Below are 26725 nucleotides of genomic sequence, written 5' to 3'. Positions count from 1 at the left end.
GATTAATTTATAGAAGAAAGTGGACATTTTGAAGTATTGTCTGTAATTAGAATAGAAATCTAGTTGTAAATAACAAATATATATATATATTTAAAATTACCATTACCATTCAGCTCATTTCTTTCTTGCTCCTTCATTTCTAGCTTATTTATTTGAAAGACTTAAATTGCATTATCTTTTTCATTATTCCTTGGGTTATTACAAAGAACAACACTGTATTTAAGAGTAATGCACCCGAGGGGAGGGTATAGCTCCGTGGTAGAGCACGTGCCTAGCATGCACAAGGTCCTGGGTTCATTCCCCAGTGTCTCTGTTAAATAAATACATGCATACATACATACATAACTAATTCCCCCCCAAAAATAAAAAAAAAATTTTAAGTAATGCACCCTAATGAAAACAAGGTGATTCCATAATGCAGGGATGGTTCAACATTAAGGAGCTTAAATGGGGGAAAATAACTATTTCTGTAAATAGATCCCTTCCCCTCATAAAAAAGCTTTTGATTAAATTGATGACCTATTTCTAATAAAAACAAGTAGAAAGCAAGTTTGTGGTTGATGGAAACTTTAAGGGTGTAAATGCAAAAACATATGACTTAAATTAGAGCTGAAACTTAAAGATGGCACAGAACGCCAGAGAACAGTTTGAGACTGTGGGAATGCACAAGTGAATGAATCTTGACATAGAACTTCAGGGTTGGGGGTCAAACGCCTAGGCACAAAGAGCACAAGGAGGCTGAGGAAACACTTCCTGTAGTCTTTATCCATTGTGGGAATATTAATCTGATACCACTTCCCCCAGATACATTGTAATAAAGCATCTTGTTTACATATGTATCTTATTACATTTGCAACAATTTTGGCCCGTAAGATGGTTGGTTATGTGAATTCTCTTTATTTTGAGCTTGCATTCTGAAAAAGTATAAACCAAACTATCCTACCTTAATTGCTCAGCTCAAACAGTGTGAGGTCATCATTGTCCAGATTTCTCTTGAAACAAAATATATATATATAATATATATATATATATATTTGTTTCTGTGGCATGGATTTTGTACTAGATTTTTCTATTTTTACTTCATTTGATTGTCAACAGCAGCCCTGGTAGCTGGACAGTATGGATTGCATTTTATAAACAAGAAAAATGAGACTTTTCAGGAGGAACAATTTCTACTATCAAAGAGCTGGAAAAGTAGCAGGCCTCAGTTTGAACCCTAATCTTTCTGAATCCAGAGACCTTGTTTTTCCTATCACTGTTATATTCCTACATCAGAGCTGTCCAATCGAAATATAATGTACAAATGGGGGGCCAAATATGTAAAATTTTCCAGTAGCTTTATTAAAAAAAGAAAACTTGAAATTACTTATAATGATATATGTAATATGTCTAAAAGATCATTTTAACCTATACTCATTATAAAAACAGTTGAGATATTTTACATTCTTTTTTTTAGTACTAAAACTTTTAACCTTGGCATGGTTTTATTTACAGCACATCTCAGTCTACATCATTAGCCACATTAGTCAAGTGCTCATTAGCCATATGTGGCTAAATGGCTACCATAATTGGGCAACACAGCCCTGTGTTATGAAATCCTATGCAAACACCTACACTTAGAAAATATGTGAATTTGTGTTAAGTTTTATAATGTTATAGAAAGAATCATTGCCTTACACGTGGATTCACCAGAAGCTTTCTCTAATAACCAAAATTCAGTGCATATTTTGACATGACTTAGGGGGACTTCTGCTCATAAACTCAAAATTGTCTGTAATCCCATTGTCCTGCCCACAAAGAACTTCCAGAAAATAGTTAAAGGAACCATCAAACTCTCAGCTAGTTTGTTTTTGTGATTGTTTTAAAGTATTTACTTCTCCAGAAAGAAAATTTAATAAATAAACTACTAGAAACCAGATTGACTCAAACACATGTAGCTTCACTTTTCTCTTGGCTTCTCTATGTGCAGCAGGAATATGAGGTGTGGTGGGTTTGCATAAGCACTTGTCTTTTGATTAGTTGTGATGAGATAGTTTTCTTCAAATATTTCACATTAGTAAAACTCCAGAAGACAGACCATTATCAGTTAGTGACCATTGCCAAGAACCACTTCTTAGTTATCCAGCAATGGCAGGTGCTATGCTTGCTAATGTTAGGGATGTGATAAACAGTGATAGAAAAAACAAGGTCTCTGGATTTTTTAGACAGATCAGGATTCAAATTGAGGCTCTGCTACTTTTCTAGCTCTTGGTAGGAATAGTTCTTCCTGCAGTCTCAGTTTCCTTGTTTATAAAATGCTCAAAGTTCCCTAAAAGAAGCTGGATGTCAGCCAGTCAGGAAGGTTGTCCAGGGGCTTTCCATCTTGGAAGAAAGCTTGATCTTTGGTCTCTGGTATTCCCAGGTCTGCGGTTCTGTTTTTTGTGGTAATCTACCCCAAGGCAGAAACTAATAGACTGGCTGGCTATTCTTCAGACTAGGGGAATATGGGAATCAATTTTTCAGATATTGAGGGGCATGGAACCAAGTGGAGTCCTAACATTGGAAAGCTCTTTTTAATGTTTGAAGAATAAATATGTACAGAAAAGAAAAATATTTGTATATCTAAGTTAATTGAGCATGGTAATGTAATTTAGAAAAAAAAATTTAAGTCCCAGTTAACTTGGTAGTTACCTTACTATTTGAAAGATGAAACTGGGCACATATGCCTTTGTATTGGGCAAGCATTTTTACTTAATAGAATATAATTAAAATAGCAAAAGTTGACAGCGTTTTAAAATTTAATACTTTTCAATCTGTAAGAGTAACAGCTGTGTATATTTGGGGGAGGATGGACCTAGATAAATACAGCATCTTTGGGATGGAAGGGCTTTTGGAGGAGAGAGTTATATGAACAAAAAATCTGTTGTCTGCACTAGTCTGTGATATTCCCCATCAATCTAAAAACATGGATATTCAGCTTCTTTATAGTTAACACAATTAATAGATTCATGACTTATATAACAGTATACTATCTTCATTATATGTGTGATGTACACATATTTTTGAGGAGTAATTTTTTTAAGGTGGTATTAATAGATTTATATAGCTCTATCTTCATACTTACTTTATCTCCCTAGTGTCAAATAAAGTGTGAATTTTTAAGATTGATAGGACAGTCTGTGGCCTAGAGTTAGAATAAGCATAACTTGCTTATACTTGTGCTGTGTTAACATCATGCTTCAACAGACTGAATGGGCATAATTACCTTTTATGTCTTTTTCTCCCTTTTCATCAACTAACAGTTGTTAACTCTTGCTTGGTGGTGTCCTAACATGGTGACAGATAGTGAAAACAGGACCAACAATTTGGAACAGAAACATTGTGAAAGATTTTAATGCATCTAGGGAAGGGGGAAGGAGTTCTAGAAAATGGAGACAGAATGACCATGACTTAGAGGAGAACCTCCTAATTGGGATATAGAACTGTTCATGAGAATGGATGCTAGTGAGTATCAGAGTTTAGGGACTGTGAACCATGAAGGTCAGTTTGAGGGAAAAAATAACAACATAGAATGGGAATTCTTGTTAAAATGTGTACCTGGTAGGAAAGTGCAGAATAGGTTGAATCCCAGAGAAGATCCAGTTAGACAAATGAGGGACTAATCTAAGGCTCTTGACAGTAGAGAGAGGGTTGAAGATGAGTATGAAGAGGTAGAAGTGAAAAGGTCGTGTTGGCTCATTGAAAGTGGGGAGGTGTGAAAGAGAAGGTAATTTAAGTCCAGCAAAGCTTGAAGGTTGTGTCATTTTGGACACATTGTGATTTGGTGTTGCCTACTTTAGGCATTCAGAGTATGGTAGAGAAATAGACAAAGCCTTTATTTCCCCAAAGGTGGGTATCAGTCAAGCAGAATAAACAAGGGCCAAGGGAATAGCCTGAGCGAAGTCACTAAAGTGAAAGTTCTTGTATTTGGGAAGTAGAAACAGGGTCAGCAAAGCTAATGCATAATGAGGACAGGACAGGTAGGGGATGAGATAGAGAGATATGCTTGGGCTATGTCAGCAGTTCTCAAACTCTTGGTTTCAGGATCTCTTTGCACTTTAAAAATTGCTAAGAACCCCAAAGAACATTTTTTTTTTTATGGGAGATAACACGCATGTGCTTGCGCACACACACGTTCCCATCAGAATTTAAAATAAGATTTTTAAAACATTAATTCCCATTATGTCTTAATATAAATAACATTTTTATGAAAAAAAAATTTTTGAGAGTAAAGTCAATGTTTTTTATCACATAAAAAAGTGATTTGTGTCAGTTCATTATACAATGTTATTGTGGCAATATCTGAATGGGATGTACATAAACTTTCTGAAAGATATATGCAAGAATATTCATGAAAATAGTGTTCAAAATGGTTAAAATTAGAAACAACTCAAAATCAACCACAAATGGATAAATAGTGGTATATCATACAAGAGAATATTATTCAGCAGTAAAAATGCACACTATACTAACAAAATACATGAGTCTCAAAATCACAATGTTGAGCAAATCAGGTAAAAATAGTACATATTGTATGAGTCCATTTATATTATGTGCAAAGAGTGTAGAAGAGGTACATGGTTTCAAAGGCAGAATGAGTAATGCCTGGGGGTGGGGGCGGTAGTGATGGTGGGAAGAAGTATGAGTCCTCCTGGGTCCTGCTATTCTATTTCTTGATCTGAATGCTGATTAAATTGATAGGGTTATTTTATTAAAATTAATCTATTTCTGCGCATAATAGTTTACAGTCTTTTCTGTGTGTATTTTGGATTTCAATAAAAGTGTACTCTAAAAAGTGCAATGGCAGAAAATCTAAGCTTGGAGACCTATTATCTGTAAGGAAATGAATAGACAAATTTATCAGATTTGTGATGTCAAATAATTTCTTCTTCCTTGTACCCAAAAAGTTATTATGTATGATCTGAATTGTCAGAATGTATGTTTAACTTAAAGTGAAGTTTTTGTTAGCAAAAACAAGCATCTGAAACATGACTTTCATGTTTTACATTATCTCTTTTAACCCAGACATGTTATGTTACCAAATACAGAATTAGGAAAGCTTTGCGGTGTTTTTTGTTTTAACATTTTTTTATTGAGTTATACTCATTTTACAATGTTGTGTCAAATTCCAGTGTAGAGCACAATTTTTCAGTTATACATGAACATACATATATTCATTGTCACATTTTTTTTCGCTGTGAGCTACCACAGGATCTTGTATATATTTCCCTGTACTATACAGTATAATCTTGTTTATCTATTCTACATTTTGAAATCCCAGTCTGTCCCTTCCCACCCTCCGCCCCCTTGGCAACCACAAGTTTGTATTCTGTGTCTATGAATCTGTTTCTGTTTTGTATTTATGTTTTGTTTTGTTTTGTTTTTAAGATTCGACATATAAGCGATCTCATATGGTATTTTTCTTTCTCTTTCTGGCTTCACTTAGAATGGCAATATCCAGGTTGCTACAAATGGTGTTATGTTGTCGGTTTTTATGGCTGAATAGTATTCCATTGTATAGATATACCACCTCTTCTTCATCCGGTCATCTGTTGATGGACATTTAGTCTGTTTCCATGTCTTGGCTATTGTAAATATTGCTGCTATAAACATTGGGGTGCAGGTGTCTTTTTGAAGTAGGGTTCCTTCTGGATATATGCTCAGGAGCGGGATTCCTGGGTCATACGGTAAGTCTATTCCTAGTCTTTTGAGGAGTCTCCATACTGTTTTCCACAGTGGCTGCACCAAACTGCATTCCCACCAGCAGTGAAGGAGGGTTCCCTTTTCTCCACAGCTCCTCCAGCATTTGTCATTTGTGGACTTTTAAATGATGGCCACTCTGACTGATGTGAGGTGATACCTCATTGTAGTTTTGATTTGCATTTCTCTGATAATTAGTGATATTGAGCATTTTTTCATGTGCCTATTGATCATTTGTATTTCTTCCTTGGAGAATTGCTTGTTTAGGTCTTTTGCCCATTTTTGGATTGGGTTGTTTGTTTTTTTCTTATTAAGTTGTATGAGCTGCTTATATATTGTGGAGATCAAGCCTTTGTCGGTTTCATTTGCAAAAATTTTCTCCCATTCTGTAGGTTGTCTTTTTGTTTTACTTACAGTTTCCTTTGCTGTGCAGAAGCTTGTAAGTTTAATTAGGTCCCATTTGTTTATTCTTGCTTTTATTTCTATTGCTTGGGTAGATTGCCCTAGGAGAACATTTTTGAGATGTATGTCAGATAATGTTTTGCCTGTATTTTCTTCTAGGAGATTTATTGTATCTTGTCTTATGTTTAAGTCTTTGATCCATTTTGAGTTTATTTTTGTGTATGGTGTAAGGGAGTATTCTAGCTTCATTGATTTACATGCTGCTGTCGTTTGAAAATATTTTTAAAGTAATACAAGAGTGGCTCTGTTAGCAGTTTTGAAAATCTCTCTAATGACTGGAGTGGAAGATAACTGGATTCTCATGTCTGCTCTGCATTGAGTCTCTTATGGTATCACTTACCATGTAGTCACTGGTAAAAGCCACTGTACACTCATAAAGGAGTAAGATTAAAGAAGGCAGATAACCTATTTTTTTTTTAATTAAAATTGCTTTGACCCTCCAGAACCCTGAAGGGTTCCCAGACCACAGTGAGAAAACATTTGAGTAGATCATTGCATTTAAGCCAAGGTGAAGAGTTTGTATTTTATTGTAAGAGCACTGGGCAGCCATTAGAGGAATTTAAATAGCTCTGTGACAAGATCTGAAAAATCAGCACTTTGGCTGTTATATGGAGAATGGATTGGAAGGGACAAAAGCAGAAGCAGAAATATTAGTTAGGCAGTTATAGTAGTACAGGTGACAGTTGGCAGTAGCTTCAGCTAAAGTATAACTGTGGAGATGGGAAAAGTAATATATTTTGATATGTTTTAGAGTTGAGCTGTCGGGATTTACTGCTGTATTCTAGAAGGATCTGTGTCCCAAAGAAATTGTAGCACAGATGCATCAGTAAGTGGAACAAGAGACGCCACTGGGTTTGAATTTTAGGAAAGCCATTAACTAGCTGTGTGAGAAAATTATCATTTCTCCCTGTCTACAGGAAAAAAAAAAATGTAGGAAGGATTTTATTTGACCAAGAAGTTTGGAGTTAGCTTATTCTCTGATAGTCTCAACCCTCTGAGTTACCTGACTTTGCATGTGTTTGGCCAGAACAGTAATTGTTGCACAGTGTTGAGGTTGAGGTTTCGATTGTGATAGGGGTACCCCCCATGGCAAGGCAACATGCTAATCAAATATAATTTTAAGTCATTCTGTTCATGTGAGAAATATTAACTTGATGGAGACTTGAAACAGATGGTGTACAGTTGGAATAGATAACTGTATTATTCCAAATAAACACTTGTTGGAGCTGGGAAGCAGCAATCCGTATTTTACTTTTCCCTATTTACATTATGAAGTCAGCTGTGTTGCTGCTGCTTTTAACTTACATTAAGGTTATCAACAGGGTTTTGATATTGGCAGGCAATTACAACGTATCTTTAAATATCAAAATCATTAGCATTTGAAGAGACCCTTTAGTTACTTTCGACATAAAGTGATGTAATGATTGTTAATACATTCCTGATGGATAGCTGTCTAATAATATCTTACAATAGAATAGTGTGACAGAGCACTTTAATTGTTATTTTATTGGCCTTTCAAACACCTCCCTTCCTTCCATGTTACAGATGAGGAAAGCAGGGCTCTGGAGTGACTTGTCCAAGGTACCACAGCTGATAAATTAGCAGAACAATCAGGATTCAGTCACATCTTGTTTCATGCCAGTCTTCTTTATTCTGTAATAGCCTGCCTTTGACTCTTCAAGGACTTAAATCTCCAGCTGGTTTGGAATTTATTCCTTTTGTCAGACAGTCCTTTTCTTACCTTTTGCTGCAAACTATCTTTTTCATATTTATTATATATTCTGTTTCAGCTAAGATACAGTCTTAAATTGGGAGAAGGAAAATTATGTATTAACTTTTTTATCTGGCCTAAAGCTCTTTAGCCTTTGTGCCCGACTTGTTCCAATTTAAGTTCTAGAGTGAAGTCTATGCGTAGTCTCTTAAATGCTTCTGTATCCTTTGCTACAAATAATATTTGTTCTAACCTTCTTTATAATTGTGTTCTTGTTTGTTGATGCTTTGACAAAAGCCAAAGTTTTAAAATAATTGGTTTTAAAGGTATTTTCTTAATCATAGGTCTAATCCCTATAATAACCTAGACAGCTAGAATGTATTCCTATATGAATATTTGTATATCTAATTTTGAAAATCACATTGCCTATAGCTTGGCAGATATGCTCTTTACTTGACTTCTGTTTTTTCCCCATTTCCCTGGCTGCTCATTTTCTTTCTTTTTTACTTAATTTTCTTTTCAGTTTTATTGAGATATAATTGACATACAGCTCTGTTTAAGGTGTACCGCATAATAACTTGACATAGTGCTGCTCGTTTTCAGTCTCCTTTTTTAGTTTCTTCTCATATTCCATGATCCCTCAAAATTGGAGTACCTAAGGATCAGTCCTTGAACCTCTACTCTATGCTCACTTCCTCTGATATATCGAGCTTTAAATAGCATCTACAGTGGGGAGGGTACAGTTCAGTGGTAGAGTGTGTGCCTAGTATGCACAAGGGCCTGGGTTCAATCCCCAGTACTGCCATCAAACAAACAAACAGACCTAATTACCTCTCCCCCCAAAAAAACAAAAAAAAATTTTAATAAAAAAAATAGCGTCTATATATCATCATTTGACAACATTTAGTCACGAGCTCAGACTTTCCCACCACAGGCCTCATCTCCAGACTTTTATATCCAGCTGCCTATTGAGCATCCCAATTTGAATATCTCCTGGGCATTTCAAACTTAGTCTTGGTCTCAAACTACACCTCCTGTCACATTTTCCCTTTTCCGGGTAAATAGCATCTCTGTCCTTCCACTTGCTCAGGCTAAAAAACTCCGAATTGTTCCTTGATCTCTGTCTTCTTTTATGTATTGCTCTATCCTTAGCAGTAGGATACCTTATTGGCATTCAGTTATTTTCAAGTGAGTGAATGAGAGACTACTAAAATTCAATTCAGGAAAACCTGCTCAACCTCCTTAACTTAATTGTTTCCTTCATCTCTCCCTACATCCACTATTATAGGGCTGATTTGTGTCCCCTGAAAATTCATATGTTAAAGTCCTCTAACCACTCAATACCCCAGAATGTGACTGAATTCTGAGGTAGGGTCTTTAAGGAGGTAATTAAGTTAAAATGAGGTCGTTAGGGTTGGTCCTAATCCAGTACGACTGGTCTCCTTATAAGAGAACCCAGACACAGATATCTTCAGAGGGAGGACTGTGTGAAGACATGGGGAGAAGACAACTACTTACAAGCCAAAGAAAGATGTTTCAGAAGAAACCAACCCTGACAACACCTCTCAGACTTCTAGCTTCCAGAATTGTGAGAAAATTAATTTCTGTTATTTAACCTACACAGTCTGTGATACTTTCTTCCAGCAGCCAAACTAACATAACAACAACAACAAAAAAAACAGTTCCATAAAAAGCAACTGTACCCTTTTTCATATTCCATTCTAGGAAAGTAACACCTTTCTCCCCACCTCCTCCCCACAGAGGCACTGGGAATTGACCCCAGGACCTGGTGCACACCAAGCTTGCACTATACCACTAAGCTATTCACTCTTTCCCCTCACCCCCCTCCCGACCCCAAAGTAACACCTTTCTTACCATGTTCTTTTTTCTGTCCTCCTTTGTTGTCCTGTTTGTGTTTTTCCTGTGAATGGTATTGTTCTGAAAGGGCTTTGCTAGACAGGAGATGGACATGGGTGACTCAGCCTGGCTGTCCAGAACTGGGAACTGAAAAGAAAAGAGAAATGCAAAGAGAATGTTATGTGAAACAATATGGATTATTTGCAGAATGTGGGAAATGGTGAACGTGAGGAGCTTGTAAACATGTTGTAAATCTATTACTATATCACTAATCCAAAGAAACTGATTAACAGCTTGAAGAAGATCTGAATAAACTACTAATGTGCAAACATACATGTAGTGTATAATAGTCACTAACTATACCCTCCCACCCAAGAAGGAAGGGTTTATTATTTGCAGCACGTAATACTGAACACTGGGGATCTTCCCTGAAGCAGCATCTCCAGTCACTAGCTATTCTTAATCAATACTGAAAATGAAGTGAAAGTTAATAGAATAAAAATCAGCAGGCATAATTTAATTTAGTTTTATTTTCAAACATCACATCTTTTTTTTTTTCAACTTCTCATAGCCATAATTTCCTCATTTTTATACTGGTAACTCCCAATTCTAGACCAGACTATTCAACTCTAAACTTTTTAATTTATCACTTAGGAACCTCCAATTGGCTATCTCAGAGGCATCATGAAAGCAGTATGGCCAATACTGAACTCATCATTTCTCCCCTCTGACATATTCATCCTCCCTCTGGTGGCCTCTACCTTGGCCAATAATTCCAGTTGTTCCCTAACTTATTTACTGTATGTAATCAATCAACAAATCCTATTTATTCTAACTCTAAATATTTTTGAAATCTACCCCCTTTTTCAATTCCCATTGCTACTCCTCTCCCAGTCCACAATCATCTCCCACTATAACAGCCTTGTAAGTAGTTTCTTCCTGCGTTATGACCATTTTCCCCATTTCTTAAGAAGTATTTCAAGTAGACAAAATAAGAAAAAAGCACAGTATAACAAACACTCATGTGCTTTGTCACTCTTAGCTTTGTCAAATTTTAATGTTTTATCTTAAAATTTACTTCAGATCTTTTGAAGTGAAACATTTGAACTACAATTTAACTGTGCCTGATCCGTTCCTTTTCTTCCCTTTGCAGTAGTCATTATCCTGAATTTGATGTTTATTATTTTCTTGCTTTGAAAAAATATTTTACTACATTTACATGTGTAAATATATCATATGTAAATAAATTCTTTATCATATGTAAATTTTTTAATGGTTTTAGACTTTATGAAAGTATTGTACTACCCATATTTTTCCTGCAACATACCCTTTTTACCCAATATTGCTACATTGTTTATCCTTTTGATACATATAGCTCTAGTTTCATTAAATTATTTTAATAGTATTGACTGTTTCACTTAAGAATATGCCACAGTTTAGTTGTGTGTTCTCTGTTGCTGTACATTTAACCTGTTTCTCTTACACATAAATTGTAGTAATTGCTCTTCAAGTTACACCAAAAGTCTTGCTGGCATGTGATAAGAATTGCTTTGAATTTATCATTAAAATAAAGAGAAAATAGTTAGTGGTAGTAAGTCTTCCCATCCATCAGCATGATAGATCTTTCCAATTATGTAAGTCTCCTTTTATGACTTTCAGTCTACTTATATGCTTTATAAAGGCTTTATGTATCTTGTGTTAGATTTATTCCTAGGTGGTTTAATTTTTGTTGTATAGTCATATCCTTTTGAAATTATTGTTTATTTTCTGGTGTATAGGAATGAAATTAATTTTTAAAATGTAGGACTTTTATCTAGTAACGTTGCTGAACCTGCATGTTAATTCTAATAATGGGTGGTAGAGTCTCTTGATACTATATAGAAAGTCATCCACTGTGTACAAAATGATAGTTTTTTCTTTCCAATCCTTCTATCCATTAGGGTTGATTAACTATCATGCTGCTATGGCTTGTCTCTTGAGTAGAAGTTGAATACAAGCATTAATACTGGACATCTTTATCTTTCAGAGTGGAAGGGCATTGCTTATAATATTTCACCAATAAGTATATGGGTATTTAGAGGCGACCCTTTATCAAGTTAAGGAATTGATCTTCTATTTCTAGTTTTATTCATATTCATGAGTGGAAGTTGGGTTTTATCAAATGCTTTTCTGTAATTATAGAGGTAATTTTAAGGTCTTTTAAAAAAATCTGTTAATATGGCGAATTACTGAATTTTCTAACACTAAGTTATACTTACATTCTTGGATAAACTTTACATGATTGTGATTTTAAAAAAATACATTATTGGATTTGGTTTGCTAATTTTCTCAGCCTTGTTGTGGTATAATTTATGTATAATAAAGTTCACCCATTTAATATATACAATTTGAGTTTTAGCAATGTATATATAGTGTGTTAGTGCCATTACAATCAGATATGAAATACTTCCATCACCATAAAAAGATTTATCATGCCACCTAATGTCCTCCTTTGTATTCAGTTTCTTCACATCAGTCCCAGGCACCGATCTGCTTTTTGTCACTAATTTTGTCTTGTCTAAAATTTCATATAAATAGGATAATACAGTATGTAGTTTTGTTGTGTCTGGCATTTTTCACTTGGTCTAGTACTTCTGGTAATCATCCATGGTGTTGGATGCATCATATATCAGTAGTGTGTTCCTTCTTGTAGATGTGTTACAATTTGTGCTTCTTTGATGGCTAGTATGTCATGCATCTTTTTATGTCTTTATTGGCAGTTTGTATATCTTCTTTTGGGAATTGTCTCTTTAAATCTTTTTTGCACATTCTTTAAATTGTGTTGTTTGTTACTATCAAGTTTTTAGAGTTATTTATATGTTTTGGGTATCTCTATATCTGGTGTCAGATTGCACTGGTAGAAGATAGAGAAAAGAGGAATGACTAAGGAGGAAATTAGCATAATCATGAAACAAATGGTCCTTCAAAGGTATGCTGGTCATCTTTGAAGTTCTTAAGTTTCTCTGATTTTTGGAAGAACATCAGATAAATAGCCTCATTTTTACAACTCCTCAGCTCTGACTTCATGTTGTTAGTGTTCTGTGTTTAATGTGCTCTTTATGTAATTTTTTTCTGTTTTTAAAATAATTTTTCTATGTTATTTTCCTTGGAGATCAATAAGTAAAGGTCTCTTTATACCTAATCTTAAGAAAATAAAAATGTTACTCAGATGAACCACTTCAGTGGATGCTGTGAAAAAGATTTTATAGGCATAGAAATAAAAAAGTAAGAATTAGACATCTGAATGTTTCCAGTTTTTAAATCAACCATAGCAGAGATTGGCGAACTATGGCACCCATTGCTTGTCTGCAAATAAAGTTTTGTTGGAACACAGCCCATTCCTTTTTGTATTGTCTAATGTGCCACCACAGCAGAGTTGAATAGTTGTGACAGAGACCATATGGTCCAAAATGCCAAAATACTTAACTATCTTGCCCTTTGTAGAAAAAGCTTGCTGCTGATCCGTGAGCTGTAGAAATGTGTTAGATAAATTAATTTTCCAGTGTATTTATGAATGTGGAATGGAAAAATTTGTTTTTTCAATCCCTGTTGTTAGTATATGGTAAAGCATTCATGTTGTTTTGAGTTCTGTCTTCAGGGTCCCTTGTAAAATATTTTCTTGCAATTTCTTTACATGAGTTCTTATGCCTCAGTTTTTGTTGAATAATAACTTATCTGTCATTATAAACTTATTGCTGGCTATTTCTGCATATGAAGCCTGCATGTTATTAGAAAGTTGCATGAGTTGTCAGGTTTGTGGCAGAGCTACAAGGATGGGAAATGCTCATGCTTAAGCATATACTATGCCCATCATCCGTTTAGCCAGCCTTATAAGGCTATAAGTGCAACAGTAATTTTGATGTTCTTTCCTCTATCTTTAGCAGATTAAAATAGTTAGTTTTGGAAATGCTTCTCATCTTATAGTTACACATTTAGAACATTTACCTATGCTTGGCAATGGTTAAAGAGAAAATGGTCAAGAAAACCTTTTTCCTGATTTTTTTCTTGGTTCTCATCCCAACTTTAGGGGCACTGTTCAAACTATATCCTTCATGCTTTTGTCCTTATGTGCTGCCTGGAAAGCCCATGTAGCCTTCCCCGTAAACTACTTAATGGTTTATAAAGACTTCCCTGGCTTTCATAAGTAAGTAATGCTTCTATTTTACTTTCTTAGTATTTTGTACACATTTAAATTTATCTGTCTTTCCCATAACTCAGGACCCTGTCTTCTTTTATCTCTTTCCCAAAGCCTGGCAAATACAGGGCAATCAGTAGCATGGGATCTAGAGAGCCTCAAAATTCAGCTACAAATGATTGGAAACAATGCAATTATTTATCAATAGAGGATTGTTTAAATGAAACTGTGGTACACCCCCATGATGGAATATCATGCATCTATCAAAAAAAAAAAAAACAGGGTTGTGGAATTAAAAATTTCAGGATATACTGTGAAATTATAAAATGAAACAAAAAACCAAGGAGCAGTACAGTTTGTATGTGGTATAGATCAGTTACCTATTGGTCTACTGCTATATAACAAACCATGTTAAAACTTAGTGGCCTAAAACAATAAGCTTTTTATTTATTTATTTTTGCTTATGAGTCTGTGAGTCAGGAAATTCTCTTGCTCTTAGTTGTGCTCACTCATTCATATGTCTGCAATCAGCTAACTGCAGATCAGACTCATTAGGTTAGGCTTTCACATGTTTGGGGATCAGCTGGCCTTGTATGCTGATACAGCTCATTTCTGCTCCATGTGGCCTCATCCTCCAGGAAACTAGTCTGGATTTGCTTTCATGGCAGGTTAAAGGTTCCAAGACAGGTGTAGAACTGGTACTCTGTCATTTCTATCACATTATATTGTCCAAAGCAAATCAGAGGGCCTGGCCAGATTCAGGGGATAGGGAGATAGACCCATTTCCTGATGCATTGCAAAAGGCAGGGCTACAGAAATGCCATTATTGGGGATACTCAGTTCAATGTAACTATGCTGCCTCTGTATAAATAGGGGTGGGGTAATATATTTGCTCATTTGTTCCCAGAGGAAAAATGGATAGATACACAAGAAACAGATTAAAATGGTTGCCTATGAGATGGGGTATGTAGGGACAAGAGCAGGGAGTATTTCTTTTTATAGCATTGACTTTTGAATGATATAAATGTATGTTTATATATATACAGAAGAGAACTATCTACCTTTGCTTCTGTCCCACAAAATAATTCTTTAAACTGTCACAATTGTTTCTTAGTTTGATTTGTTTTAAAGAAACAGATGGTAATGGCTTCCTTGGTCAACCTGTTTGGAATGATCAGTGTTCCTGTACTATGCATCTGACAGATTTATATATTCAGCTAATTTTCCTCAGGGATGATAATCAGGAGTGCTTGACTTTCTACCTTCTTATACCTAGAGCTCAGCATAGATAAACATCTCAGTGGCCAAATAAAATTATTAATTCTGGTAGTTTTTTTTTTTTTTAATATGGAATGCTTCCTGAATTTGCATGTCATCCTTACACAGAGGCTATGCTAATCTTCTCTGTATCATTCCAATTTTAGTATATGTGCTGCTGAAATGAGCACTCTAGTAGATTTTTAATCTGATTGAAGTAAATGTGTAAGAGTGTCTGCTGTGTTTACCAGCTATTATTACATAGGTTATGGTTCCCCTCACAGTAACCCTGTATTACAAGTGTTACCCCCAGGGACAGATGAAGAAAACCATAGTCACACAACAAATAAGTGATAGAGCATCCTTCACATCAAGTTCTCCTTCTTTCACCTAAACATTCTTCCCCCTTGCAGCCCTGAGAGTTTCCTTTCTTTCCAGTTGCTTGTGGGTGCCCTTCCCCTCACATAACTGCATTTTTCTTCTCATATTTATACTTCTTCTATTTATTGTTCCTTTGTCAACCTCAAAGTAATTTTTTAAAAACTGTAAAGAAAAAGCGGTTTATAATTTGTAAATACCCTCATTTGTGAGCAATTTATTATGCAGGATTCTTCTCAGGTAGCGCTTGTCTGGGATGTTTATGTTTGTCTTTAGTATTACTTCTTTTAGTGCTACAGAATAATTCTACTCTTTAGTTTCATGTTTGATTCTTCAAATTCCTATGTAGGAAAAAATAGCACTCCTCTCACATGGAGAACTTTTTATTATTTTGTTCTCTTTCTTTGGTTTTCTATTTGCATGACATCCTTAGCAAATTATATACAATGAAGAGGTAAAATCATCATCCTGACATTGTTTTCCATGTTTCCTCCTCTTTTTTAGCTCAAGTTGTTTGGCTTTATCTTTATGTAGTCAGGCTTTGAAGCATCAGCGATTTTGAAAATGCATGTGGCCATATTTCCCTATTTTCCAAATATTGAAAATAACGAAAGCACAGACTCTTAGAGTAAATTATCAGTTACTTTGTACCTTAGAGTCTATATTTTGAATCAAGTTGAACCTTTTGGATAAAACTAAGAGTTATTTTAATTTTCTAGGACTGTATTCATCTCTTTGATGGTTGGAGCTGTGGTGTTTATGGGCACAAGTCACTCTTAAGAAAAAGAAATTTCTTCTCCTTGAACTTTATCTAAGGTTCTCTGGAATTGAAAAGAGCTTAAAATATGGTTCTTTCAAGGGATTCAACTAAATGTTTTATAAAACATCAGTTTTATAAAAATTCAGAAATGAAGTCACTGTAAATATGATGACATTAAGGCATGCATTGGCCACCAAGCAGGGTTAAAATGCTTGTTATGGAGTGTACTTCTTATCCACCATCTGAGCAGCTGCTGAATTTGTCAGGTTATAAAGCAGGCTAGAGCTTTCACACCATGATGTGCATTCCTGCCACTCAGCTTCCAACAAATATACCACCTTATATTGTACTTGGTATTTTTGCAACTCTTAATTCTTGGATCATTCTGTGCAATGTCTCTGAAGTCACATGGATTGTTGATAGTATACCCATTTTCCATGAGGAGCAAATGCTAATATTCACTTGGACATAGGCATGAGGCTAGTTATGAAATCAGGACTTGACACTAGTCTTCATAGTTTTCTAATCATCGTTGTTGTTTCTTGAGTACCTTTTTTAAGGTATTAGGTATTATCTATAATCCTCACATCTTTCCTGCCAGGTAGGTCTTACTATCTCTCATTTTATATATGTTGAAAATGAGGCCCAGAAAGGTGAAGTGATTTGGTAAAAGTCACGTGGGTTGTTAGTAATAGAATGAGGATTCACACCAAACCTCTCAGTCTCTGTACGCGTGCTTTTCCTACTAGACAGTGTTGTTGCTTGAAACATGAGGAATAACACTAGTGTTGCAGGTTTGTGAGTAGTGACGTGAATAAGAGATGAGTAGTTTTTATCTGTAAACAGTGCTCTGGAGTCTGGATTTTGCCCAATATCCAAGCTTTCAGTTGGAATGTAATTCAGTGTTCATTCTGCAGTTGGGCTGCTCTGAGTTTTTCACTCTGCCAAGTGCTGAGTGTTAAAACACATCTCACTGTTAAGCCCTCCTCAGGCCTTTGGCGCCCTTGCTGTAAAGGCAGGTGGTCTGAAGAAAGGCTCCCTCCAGGTTGTTGCACACTGTATACAACACATAACAGTGTGAGACAACTGTCAGTTCCTTCCTTCCTTTCTCCCCTCACCCTGCAGAAAGCTGGGCCCCAGATGGAAGAGCTGGAAACAAGTCAACTGTTCTTTGAAGGGCATTGAGAAAGCACTGTCAAGAAAAAAAAGGCAAACGCAATAGCTAATTAGTCCACTAATCAGACAGGACGGCCATCAATTTTACAAAGAAAATGTCCTGGACCAGAGAGATGGGAAGGGCTAGCAGAGTGTTGCCCCCATGACTCTCAGAGAGCTGCATGTTTTTGTCAGGGGATTTGTAACTTGGGGGCACTGCTTCCTTGACTGACTTTCTATATTCATTATATCTCTTCCCCAAATATGACCACTGCAAACTGAATGAAGCATACAAATAATATTTGGGGATATTTTCCTCATTAGAAGGTGCCCTTGAATGTGCAAAGATGTGCCTTGTTGCCAGCGTCAGGAATGCTTTTATATGTATTCTGTTTATCGCTGTGATCTCAGTGAAAGAAAACTTTGCTTTAACATTCTCATTTGAACCTTTGGGCTCCATGTCTTGTACTTTAAATCGAAATCAGCAGCTATTGGAGAGTAAATACATGGTACTTAAGTGAAAAGTTTGGAATATAGACGAATATAGCTCAATTTAAATGTGATTATGGTAGCCTTGGCCCTATGATTAACCAAGAAGGTAATAAGTTCCCTTTATTGGGAAAAAATAAGTTTTTGAAGATATTGGAGTATTATTCTTCATTTTCATGTCTTACCCATATTAGCTCAGACCTAATTTTAATGTCATTAAATTTAATCTATCTAATCTCTCTGGAATTTGTTGCTATCTGGTGTTAAAACACTGCTTGTTATGAATTGTCCCCATAGATGAAGGATGAAGTACCCTGTGCTTTAGTTTAGAATAAGCTCTCATTTCTTTCTGTTTTTGGTTTTGTTTTTTTTAACAAGATAAAATTTAATGAAAATTGGTCAGTGTACTTTTCTTTTTTTTGGACACTATACATCATAAGTGACGTTCCTGCTATCAGAGATACTGACTTCACTTCTTTTTTATTACTTAGAATTATTGATTTATATACACATTTGTTATTTCATCATTTATAGTAATTTATATACAGCTGATTTTCCATGCCGTGCACTTGATGCTCAGTAATCTGGACAGTACCACATTAGCCTTCTCCCCACTCCCCCACTACTTTAGTTAATTTATAGGAAGTAAAGAAAGAACGCAGTTGAGGTAAGCTGGATTTATAACATGATTTCTTCCTTTCTCAACCACTGTCCTCACTATTGACTCCTGAACTTGCTGCCTTGTTAGTTTCCTAGGATTGCCTTAACAAAGTGCCCTAGACTGGGTGGCTTCAGACAATACTATTCTCTCACAGTTCAAGGTATCATCAGGGTTGATTACTTCTTGGGGCCTCAGTGGAGCAATCTGTTCTATACCTGTCTCCTAGTTTTAGGTGGTTGCTGACAATCCTTGATATTCCTTGGCTTATAGATGGCACCACTCCAGTCTTTGCCTCTGTTGTTACATGGTGTTCACTGGGTGAGGCTGTGTATGTCTTCACGTAGTCTTCCTCTGGGTATATGTCTCTGTCTTTTCTCCTCTTCTTATAAGAACATCATTTATATTAGATTTAGAAACCACCTAGATAATCCAGGATGATCTCATCCTCTCAAGTTCTTTAACTTAATTACATCTTCAAGGACCCATTTTCCAAATAAAGAAATATTCACAGTTTAAGGTATTAAGAGGTGAACATATTTTGGGGGCTACCATTTAGCCTATTATACTAAGTAAGCATCTTTTTAACTTCTCAATCCTCTAGGAAAATATATTGGTATTTCAAATTGTTGTCACTTTTTATCATCTTATAGAAAATTCTGATTCCCATTCCTTCCATTCTTTACAGTTGGTCCTGAGAAAAGGGTTCCAGCAATGCCTGGGTCGCCTGTGGAAGTGAAGATACAGTCAAGATCCTCACCTCCCACCATGCCACCTCTCCCACCAATAAATCCTGGAGGACCCAGGCCAGTGTCATTCACTCCTACAGCATGTAAGTCCTCTTAATTACTTGGGCTTGTGGTTCAGAGTGACTTTGGATCTAAGTGAATGCCATTAAGCCTTCTACATATACTACTCAACATTTTCAAAATGGCTATTAAGATAGATATTTATATACATACACACACATATCTAGTTCTTTCCTTTTATAAGTTGCTTTTTCCCTCTGAGAGTAGTACTTAGCTAATTTAGATATTTGGAAATTTAGTCTAAATATTTTGCTTTCATATGCTTTGGCTTGCAAGCAGCTATTTTAATTTCTTTGGCTCCAAAATAATTTTAAATTATTATATTGATTTATAGGAGTCAAAAAGTAAGTTTCATAAAATTATTGAACTACTACTGAATTTGAAAAAATCTTTAAAAGTTTGAAAAAAAAGTTTTTAATAGTTTTTAAAACTTTGCCAGCTAAGTTTTTAAAATTTTTGTTTGTGGCAGAGTTCATAAAAGCTTAATTTATGGCATACACAGATGTGTAAGTGTTTATCAAGAAATAGACAGTCTTTCAAGGCAGTGCAAATACAGAAAGAAGTAAGTATAATTTGGTAAGTGAAATAATGGGAGCATGTACATAGGCAGCACAGAGAAAAGTTATTAAATCTACTAGGAGAAGCAGAGTCTGTCAAAGAATGCTTCTTAGTACAGGTGATATGTTTTTAGACCCAGTTTTACTTAAATTTTTAAGCCTGAGTATGATTAAGCAAAAATCTATTAACACTTAGGCACTAGGTAATTTTATTTCATTGTTCAGTGAAGAAAGGGATTTTTACTTAATACCTATAAGAACATAGCTCTAGAGTTGTGTTCCAAATTAAAACTACAAGAAATGAGTGTTTAGAACAATGGGAAAATAGGAAAACTGTAATTAATCATATGTATTGTAATTTGAGGAGAAATATAGGATGGAAATGTCCCATATAATACCTAGAAAATGCTTTATTGAATGACCAAGAATTTGGCACTGTCAAGGCAGGGAGAAACTGATTTTGATGGACATGAATATATATCTCATAGCAGGAATAGATTATTAAACCTATAGCCTAAAAAGCATTTCTCACATTAATATAACTCTCTGCTTTCAGATTATCTTGTTCACATGCTATATTCTAATTAACACTTAGCTTCTTTGGTAACCTGAGGTTGAGAAGGAGCTGTTACATAAAAGATGGGCATGGAAATACTTACTCTCCCAGACTTAACTCATGCAGTACTCATTGCAGGAAGTCTTAAAACTACTTATCCCTGCCCTTGGCATCTGTAGAGTTAGTTGTCCCTTCTCTGTGCTCTTCTAGCACTCATACTCTTCTTTTTTTAACACTTCTGTGTTATTCTGTTACCATTTTTTACCTGTCAGTCTGTCTCACTATGTAGCAGTCTTGTTGAGAATTGAAACAGTGTCATATACTCCTTTAACATGTGCTTTACAAAATTTAAATGAATAAATGAAGGAGAGTGCAGACAAGAAAAAATTAACAAAGATCCTTATGTTTTGCACTTAAACCGAGTCTTTCTTTCAGTAAGCAATGGCATCAACCATTCTCCTCCTACCCTGAACGGTGCCCCATCACCACCACAGAGATTCAGCAATGGTCCTGCCTCTTCCACATCATCTGCACTGACAAATCAACAATTGCCAGCCACTTGTGGTGCTCGGCAGCTCAGCAAGTTGAAACGCTTCCTCACCACTCTGCAGCAGTTTGGCAATGACATCTCACCTGAGATTGGGGAGAAGGTGCGGACTCTTGTTCTAGCACTGGTGGTAAGTACAGTATCACTATTGAAAGCTGCTTGAGTATGTGGCTCAGAACTGAAGCCAGCAAAGAAGTTGTACATACTCCTTCTCATTCCCAAACTTGTATAAATGTGGCAAATTCTACAGTCTAGATTAGCTTAATTTGCATACTACTGTAGAATCATGGATTTCAGTTGTGAATAATGTTTATCAAAGAAACAAAATCTATAATGTTTACCTTATTGATTCTCATGGTATTGATTTAATTCCAGTAAGCAGCCTTGTCTTAAAACTGAGTTTCAAAAAGCCCGCAGAGGTTCAAGTAAGTTAATGCAAGGTTTTGTTACTTAATATATTCAGTGCCTGGTGCATTGTTTCCAAACCAGAGAGAAAAGAGAAATGGCTTAATTTTCAAAATAATAATTTATAAAATTACAAGTTTTGTCATCTGAATAAATAGTATCAAAGGGATTACATTCTTTAGCTTCTCATGCAAATATATTTCTTTAGGATTTTCAAGGTACACATAATTTTTCTTTCTATATTAATTGTGGTAAACCCATAGTATGAGAGTGATTTTCTGACATTGACACCTGGGTAGGGTTTGACTCTCAGTGTATGTGAGCTACCAGTTTTTAATGTTTGTAAATTGAATTCCTGAAACACTACCTAAACTAAAAGCATACTGTGCTCCTAGCGTATGTGATAAAGATGAATCACAGCACTAAACTTTCACCTTGCAGTTCTCAAAGTATAATGAGGGACCCCTGGGGTTCCCCAAGGCCCTTTCAGGAAGTCCAGGAGGTCAGAATTCTTTTCATAATAATACTAAGATGTTACTTGCCCTTTCAGTCTTATTTTCTCGTGAGTATACAGTGGAATTTTCTAGAGGCTACATAACATAGGATGTTGCAATGCAGAAGCAGATAGGAGAACCCAGCTGCTTTTTATTTAGCTAGATATCAAAGAGATTTGCAAAACTGTACAAACAGTGCCATTCTCCTTACTATATTTTAGGGGAAAATATAGTTGTTTTGAAATGGACTAGTAATAAATATTTTTTAAATTCTCAGCTTTAATTTCTGAGCTAGTGATTATCACCAGATGTAACCTACATAAATTAGAGGGATCCTGAGACTAAAAAGTTTACTAACTGCTGTTTTAAAAGATTACTCAGTATTGTGTGGAAGAAGCCACTTTCATACAAGACAAGATGCAATAAATGACTTCTTCATCATTTAAGATTCTGTCCCTGTTGTTTTATATAGCTATAGGTGGTTTATTTTAATTGCTCTGTAATATTTTATTATAGGAATATACCACAATTTATACTTTTTGATGGTCATTTGAGTTGTTTGCATTTTGAGGCAGAATCAGGGAACCCCAACACCACCGCCATTTTTTGAGATTGCTACAATTCTCAGGACTTGGCACTATAGTTGTGCTCACAGCTAAGATTTAATAGAGAGGTGTAATAAAGATACACAGCTAGATCGGAAAGGAGAGAGACAAAGTTAGGGTCTGGAAGAATCCACATGTAGGCTTTCTTATGCTCTTTCCTCTCTATGAATGATCACGCAGAGTGCACTCTTCCCCCCGCAGTGAAAATATAGCAACATATGTGTGATGTTTCTGCCCAGGGAACCATGTTGGAGACTCAGTGCCCAAGATTTTTACTGGGGTCTGGTCACATAAACACTCTGCCTAGTACCTCCTGAAATTCCCAACTCCTAGAAGGAAAATCAGTGTTTAGCATAAATGAGTTTGCAAAAACAGCACCTTCATCTGTTAGGGAAAGTTTTTTGTTTTTATTTTGGGAAGGGGTGGGGAACTGTTTACTGGTCAAATTTTAGACTACTGTGGAAAACTTTTACTGGATCTAGACTAATAAAATTGGCTTTAAATGTCACAATGAGTTGGAACATAATTGGAAACAAAGTAGACATCAGAATGTTATGCCAGTTCCAGCAGCAAATTACTTTAAGTAGAATCTGCTTCATCTCAAGAGTTAAAAAAAAAAAAGTGGCAGAAACACATTTCAAAAAAAAGTCTTTTTCTAGCTGTGAAAGTATATATAGATGTTAGCCAGTTGTCCCTTTTAAATGGCTGTGCTTATGTTAACATTTCTTTCTTTTTTTCCCCCAAATTTTTAAAATTGTGAGATCATGAGGAGGTGGTAAAATACATATAGCATAAAACTTACCATCTTAACCATTTTTAAATGTACAATTCAGTGGTATTAAGTGTATTCATTATTGTGCAACTATCACTACCATCCATCTCTAGAACTCTTCATGTTGCAAAACTGAAACTCTGCATTGAACAATGATTCCCCATTGCTACCTTTCCCCAGCTTCTGTCAACCACCATTCTACTTGAATAATCTAGGTACTTCATGTTAGTGGAATCACACAGCATGTGTCTTTTTATGTCTGATTTATTTCACTTAGCATAAGGTCCTCAAGGCTCATCCATGTCGTAGCATGTGTCACAATTTTCTACCTTTTTTTCCCCTCCCTCCAACACTTCTGCCATTTTAAGGATGAATACTGTTTCATTACACACACACACACCATTTTGCTTATCTATTCATCTGTTAATGGACTCTTGGTGCATTTACCTTTCCAGTTAGGGAAAGTTTAAATCAGAGCAGAAAATTGTCAGTTGACTTAGACACCAGTCAATGGCCCAACCATGTATGCAGGCTTTTCTAGACTAGCTGTGAATGCTTTTCTATACTGGGGCCATTGCAAATAATGTTGCTCTGAGCACTTTTATACATAGTACATGTGTGCAAGCATTGCACTGAACAGTGGAACTGTGATTTCTTTGGTGTGTGTGTGTGTCTGTGTGTGTATTTAGTACATAAGGTCAAATGGTTTTCCCAAGTGTTATACCAATGTATACTCCCACATACTGGGATTTTCATTAAGATCAGCATCTTAGTCTTTTCAGACTCATATAACAGAATACCAACAGGGTGGCTTATAAACAACAAATATTCAGCTCTCACAGTTCTGAAGGCTGATAAGTCCAGGATCAAGATGCCAGCAGATTCAGTGCCTGTTGAGAACTCACTTCCTGGTTCATAGATGGCCATCTCAGCGTGTCCTCACAAGGCAGAAGAGGCAAGGAAGCTCTCTGCTCTCATGACCTAGTACCTACTAAAGGCCTTACTTCCAAATATCAATATATTGGAAATGAGGTTTTTACATATGAATTTTGAGGAGTAACAAAAACATACAGTCTATAGCAATTGATATTGAAACTATAAATATATTTGGAGCAGTGCAGGAAAAAAGTGAACACTTAGCAAACCAATTATAGCAGAAACTACCTTAATCTGATGACAGTTGTATTTATAAATGCAAAATCTATAGCAAGCCTCATGCTTAATAGTGAAATTTCAAAAGCTTACCCTCTATATTAGGAACCAGGTAAGGATGTCTTTTCAGTTTGATCCTGAACATAATAGCCTAGTAACTGAGATACAAGGATTGGAGAAGGATCAGTAAAACTGCCATTATTCATAGATAAAATGATTGTCTTATATGTATTAGATTTGATCTTAGCACTCTGTTCTCTTTCTCTTCCTTCTTTCCTCCTTCCTTCCCTTCCTTCCTCTTCCTCCCTCCCTCCCTCCTTTCATCTTGTTGATTGTTTAGATTGTTTTATTTTCCTATTTATGATAACCTTATTTGGTCTTATATTTATGAAAGGAATAGTTAAAACAGTCATTCCATGTGGAAGAGGCTTCATTAGCAAAGAAAAGGCCACACTGTTAGGTAGCTGGAGTTCAGTTCACCTGTGTGCATTTCATGTTTTTGGTGTATAAGAGGTAAGGTATTGGTAGTCCAGGGAGCAAGCATGGCAATTTCCACTGCACGATAAAGCTAAATGTTTTGTACTCCACCTACTTATTTGGAGAATACACATTCTGGCAGATAGTTTGGTACCTTAAGCTGGACAGTACCTTTGACCTACCAGTATCTCTCCTTGAAATTTCATACTATGAAAATAATAAGTGTGCACCAAGACTATCAGTTCAACATTATTTATAATGCCAAAAAAAACCTGAATCAGCTAAATGTTTTTTAAAGCTTGAGTAAATGACAGTACATTGGTTTAATGGAATATGATATAGTCATTAAATATCAAGTCTGGTTCAGAGGTGTAACAGCAAGGTATACGTCTTCCTTTTCTTCCTGACAAATATAGGAAAAAACAATGGATGTTATATATAAAACAAAAATAAGAAGACTCAAAAATGGAGAGAAAAGGGCAGGTTGATTAGTGACCTTGAGACACAAGGAAGTACATAGCAGTGAGTTCCCTTGGTTTTGTGCTTTCATCATATATCTTGTACTGTGGTCTAGAGAAATTAGTAACCTGGAAATACTAATAAGCACCCCCCCCCCCCCAAAAAAAGGCCTCTTTTTAGCTGAAGGACTAGGAAAGGAGCAATCAAGCAAAACAGAAAACTTTTAGACACAGACCACCCTGCAACCAAATACCTCAGAAAAAAAATGAGATAATGGGCACCCTTCCTCCTCCCATCAGAGGAAGCCTGAGCTCTCACCCCTCCCCAGCAGTAATGAACCCCTCCTTCCCTCTTTATATCAGCAGAGGTTGAGTGGGGAGCCTAGTATCATACCCTATCTGAGAATCAAAGTTCTTCTCTTCCCAATGGCACCATGTGGAGAATGCTTCAGTAACAGAAGACATAGATAAGATCTGGAGTCTTAACACAGAACCCAAAATGTCCAGGATATGATGGAACATCACTTATCATACCAAGCCCTGATCATGTTGAGTGGAATGAGAAAGGTAACTAACAGACATCACTGAACTGACCCAGATGTTTGAATTATGTGACAGGGCTTTTGAAGGAGCCATCATAAAACTGCTTCAGTGAGCAATTATCAACACAGATGAAGAAATACAGTAATGAAGTTAAAAACTCAGTGACGGAATCAGCAATAGACTGGAGAGGACAGAGGACGGATCCGTGAACTTGAAGGCAGAATGATAGAAAAAACTACCCAATCTTAACAACATAGAGAAAATGAGAGAAAAACATGAATGGAACATCAGGGATTTGAAAGATTATAGGAGAAGACCGAAGTCACAGTAGAAGAGTATGGGGCTAAAATGATGGCTGAAAATTTCCAGAATTTGGCAAAAGACCCAAACCTACAGATTCATAAAAGCTGAGCAGACCTCAAATAAGACCCACTCCCTCACAAAAGGACAAAAAATATTGAAAGCAGCGAAAGAAACATCTTACTCCTAAGGGGTTAATTCTGGTGACAGTAGATTTCTCATCAGTATCCATGGAGGCCAGAAGGAAGTGGCATATTTTTCAACTGCTGGGAGAAAAGATTGTCAACCCAGAATTTTATATCTATCAAAAATACCCTTCTGGAATAAAGGGTAGAAGGATCAAAATATTCTCAGATGAAGTAAAACTAAGAGAATTTATCTCCAGCAGACATACTCTGAAAGAATGTCTAAAGGGAGTTCTTGAAACAGAA

At 35.9% G+C, this 26725-nt stretch overlaps 1 protein-coding gene and 1 non-coding gene across 3 annotated transcripts in view; one reads left to right on the top strand and one right to left on the bottom strand.

The window, feature by feature from the left end:
* Positions 1-26725, top strand: part of CBFA2T2 (CBFA2/RUNX1 partner transcriptional co-repressor 2) — a 130673-nt gene that overhangs the window by 72906 nt on the left and 31042 nt on the right. For both annotated transcript variants that reach the window (XM_031433977.2, XM_031433976.2), the window contains exons 2-3: positions 19308-19451; positions 20977-21218. In XM_031433977.2, the coding sequence (XP_031289837.1) occupies positions 19308-19451; positions 20977-21218 (386 nt within the window). The remainder of the gene's footprint in view (positions 1-19307; positions 19452-20976; positions 21219-26725) is intronic.
* On the bottom strand, positions 15264-15370 carry LOC116147519 (U6 spliceosomal RNA). Its single transcript, XR_004131082.1, has one exon. It is a non-coding gene; the product is annotated as a U6 spliceosomal RNA (small nuclear RNA).

The sequence above is a fragment of the Camelus dromedarius genome, chromosome 18 (assembly GCF_036321535.1).
Source record: "Camelus dromedarius isolate mCamDro1 chromosome 18, mCamDro1.pat, whole genome shotgun sequence".
NCBI lineage: Eukaryota > Metazoa > Chordata > Mammalia > Artiodactyla > Camelidae > Camelus > Camelus dromedarius.
The sequence above is the reverse complement of the archived record's forward strand: the minus strand, read 5'-3'. Positions and strand labels throughout refer to the sequence as shown.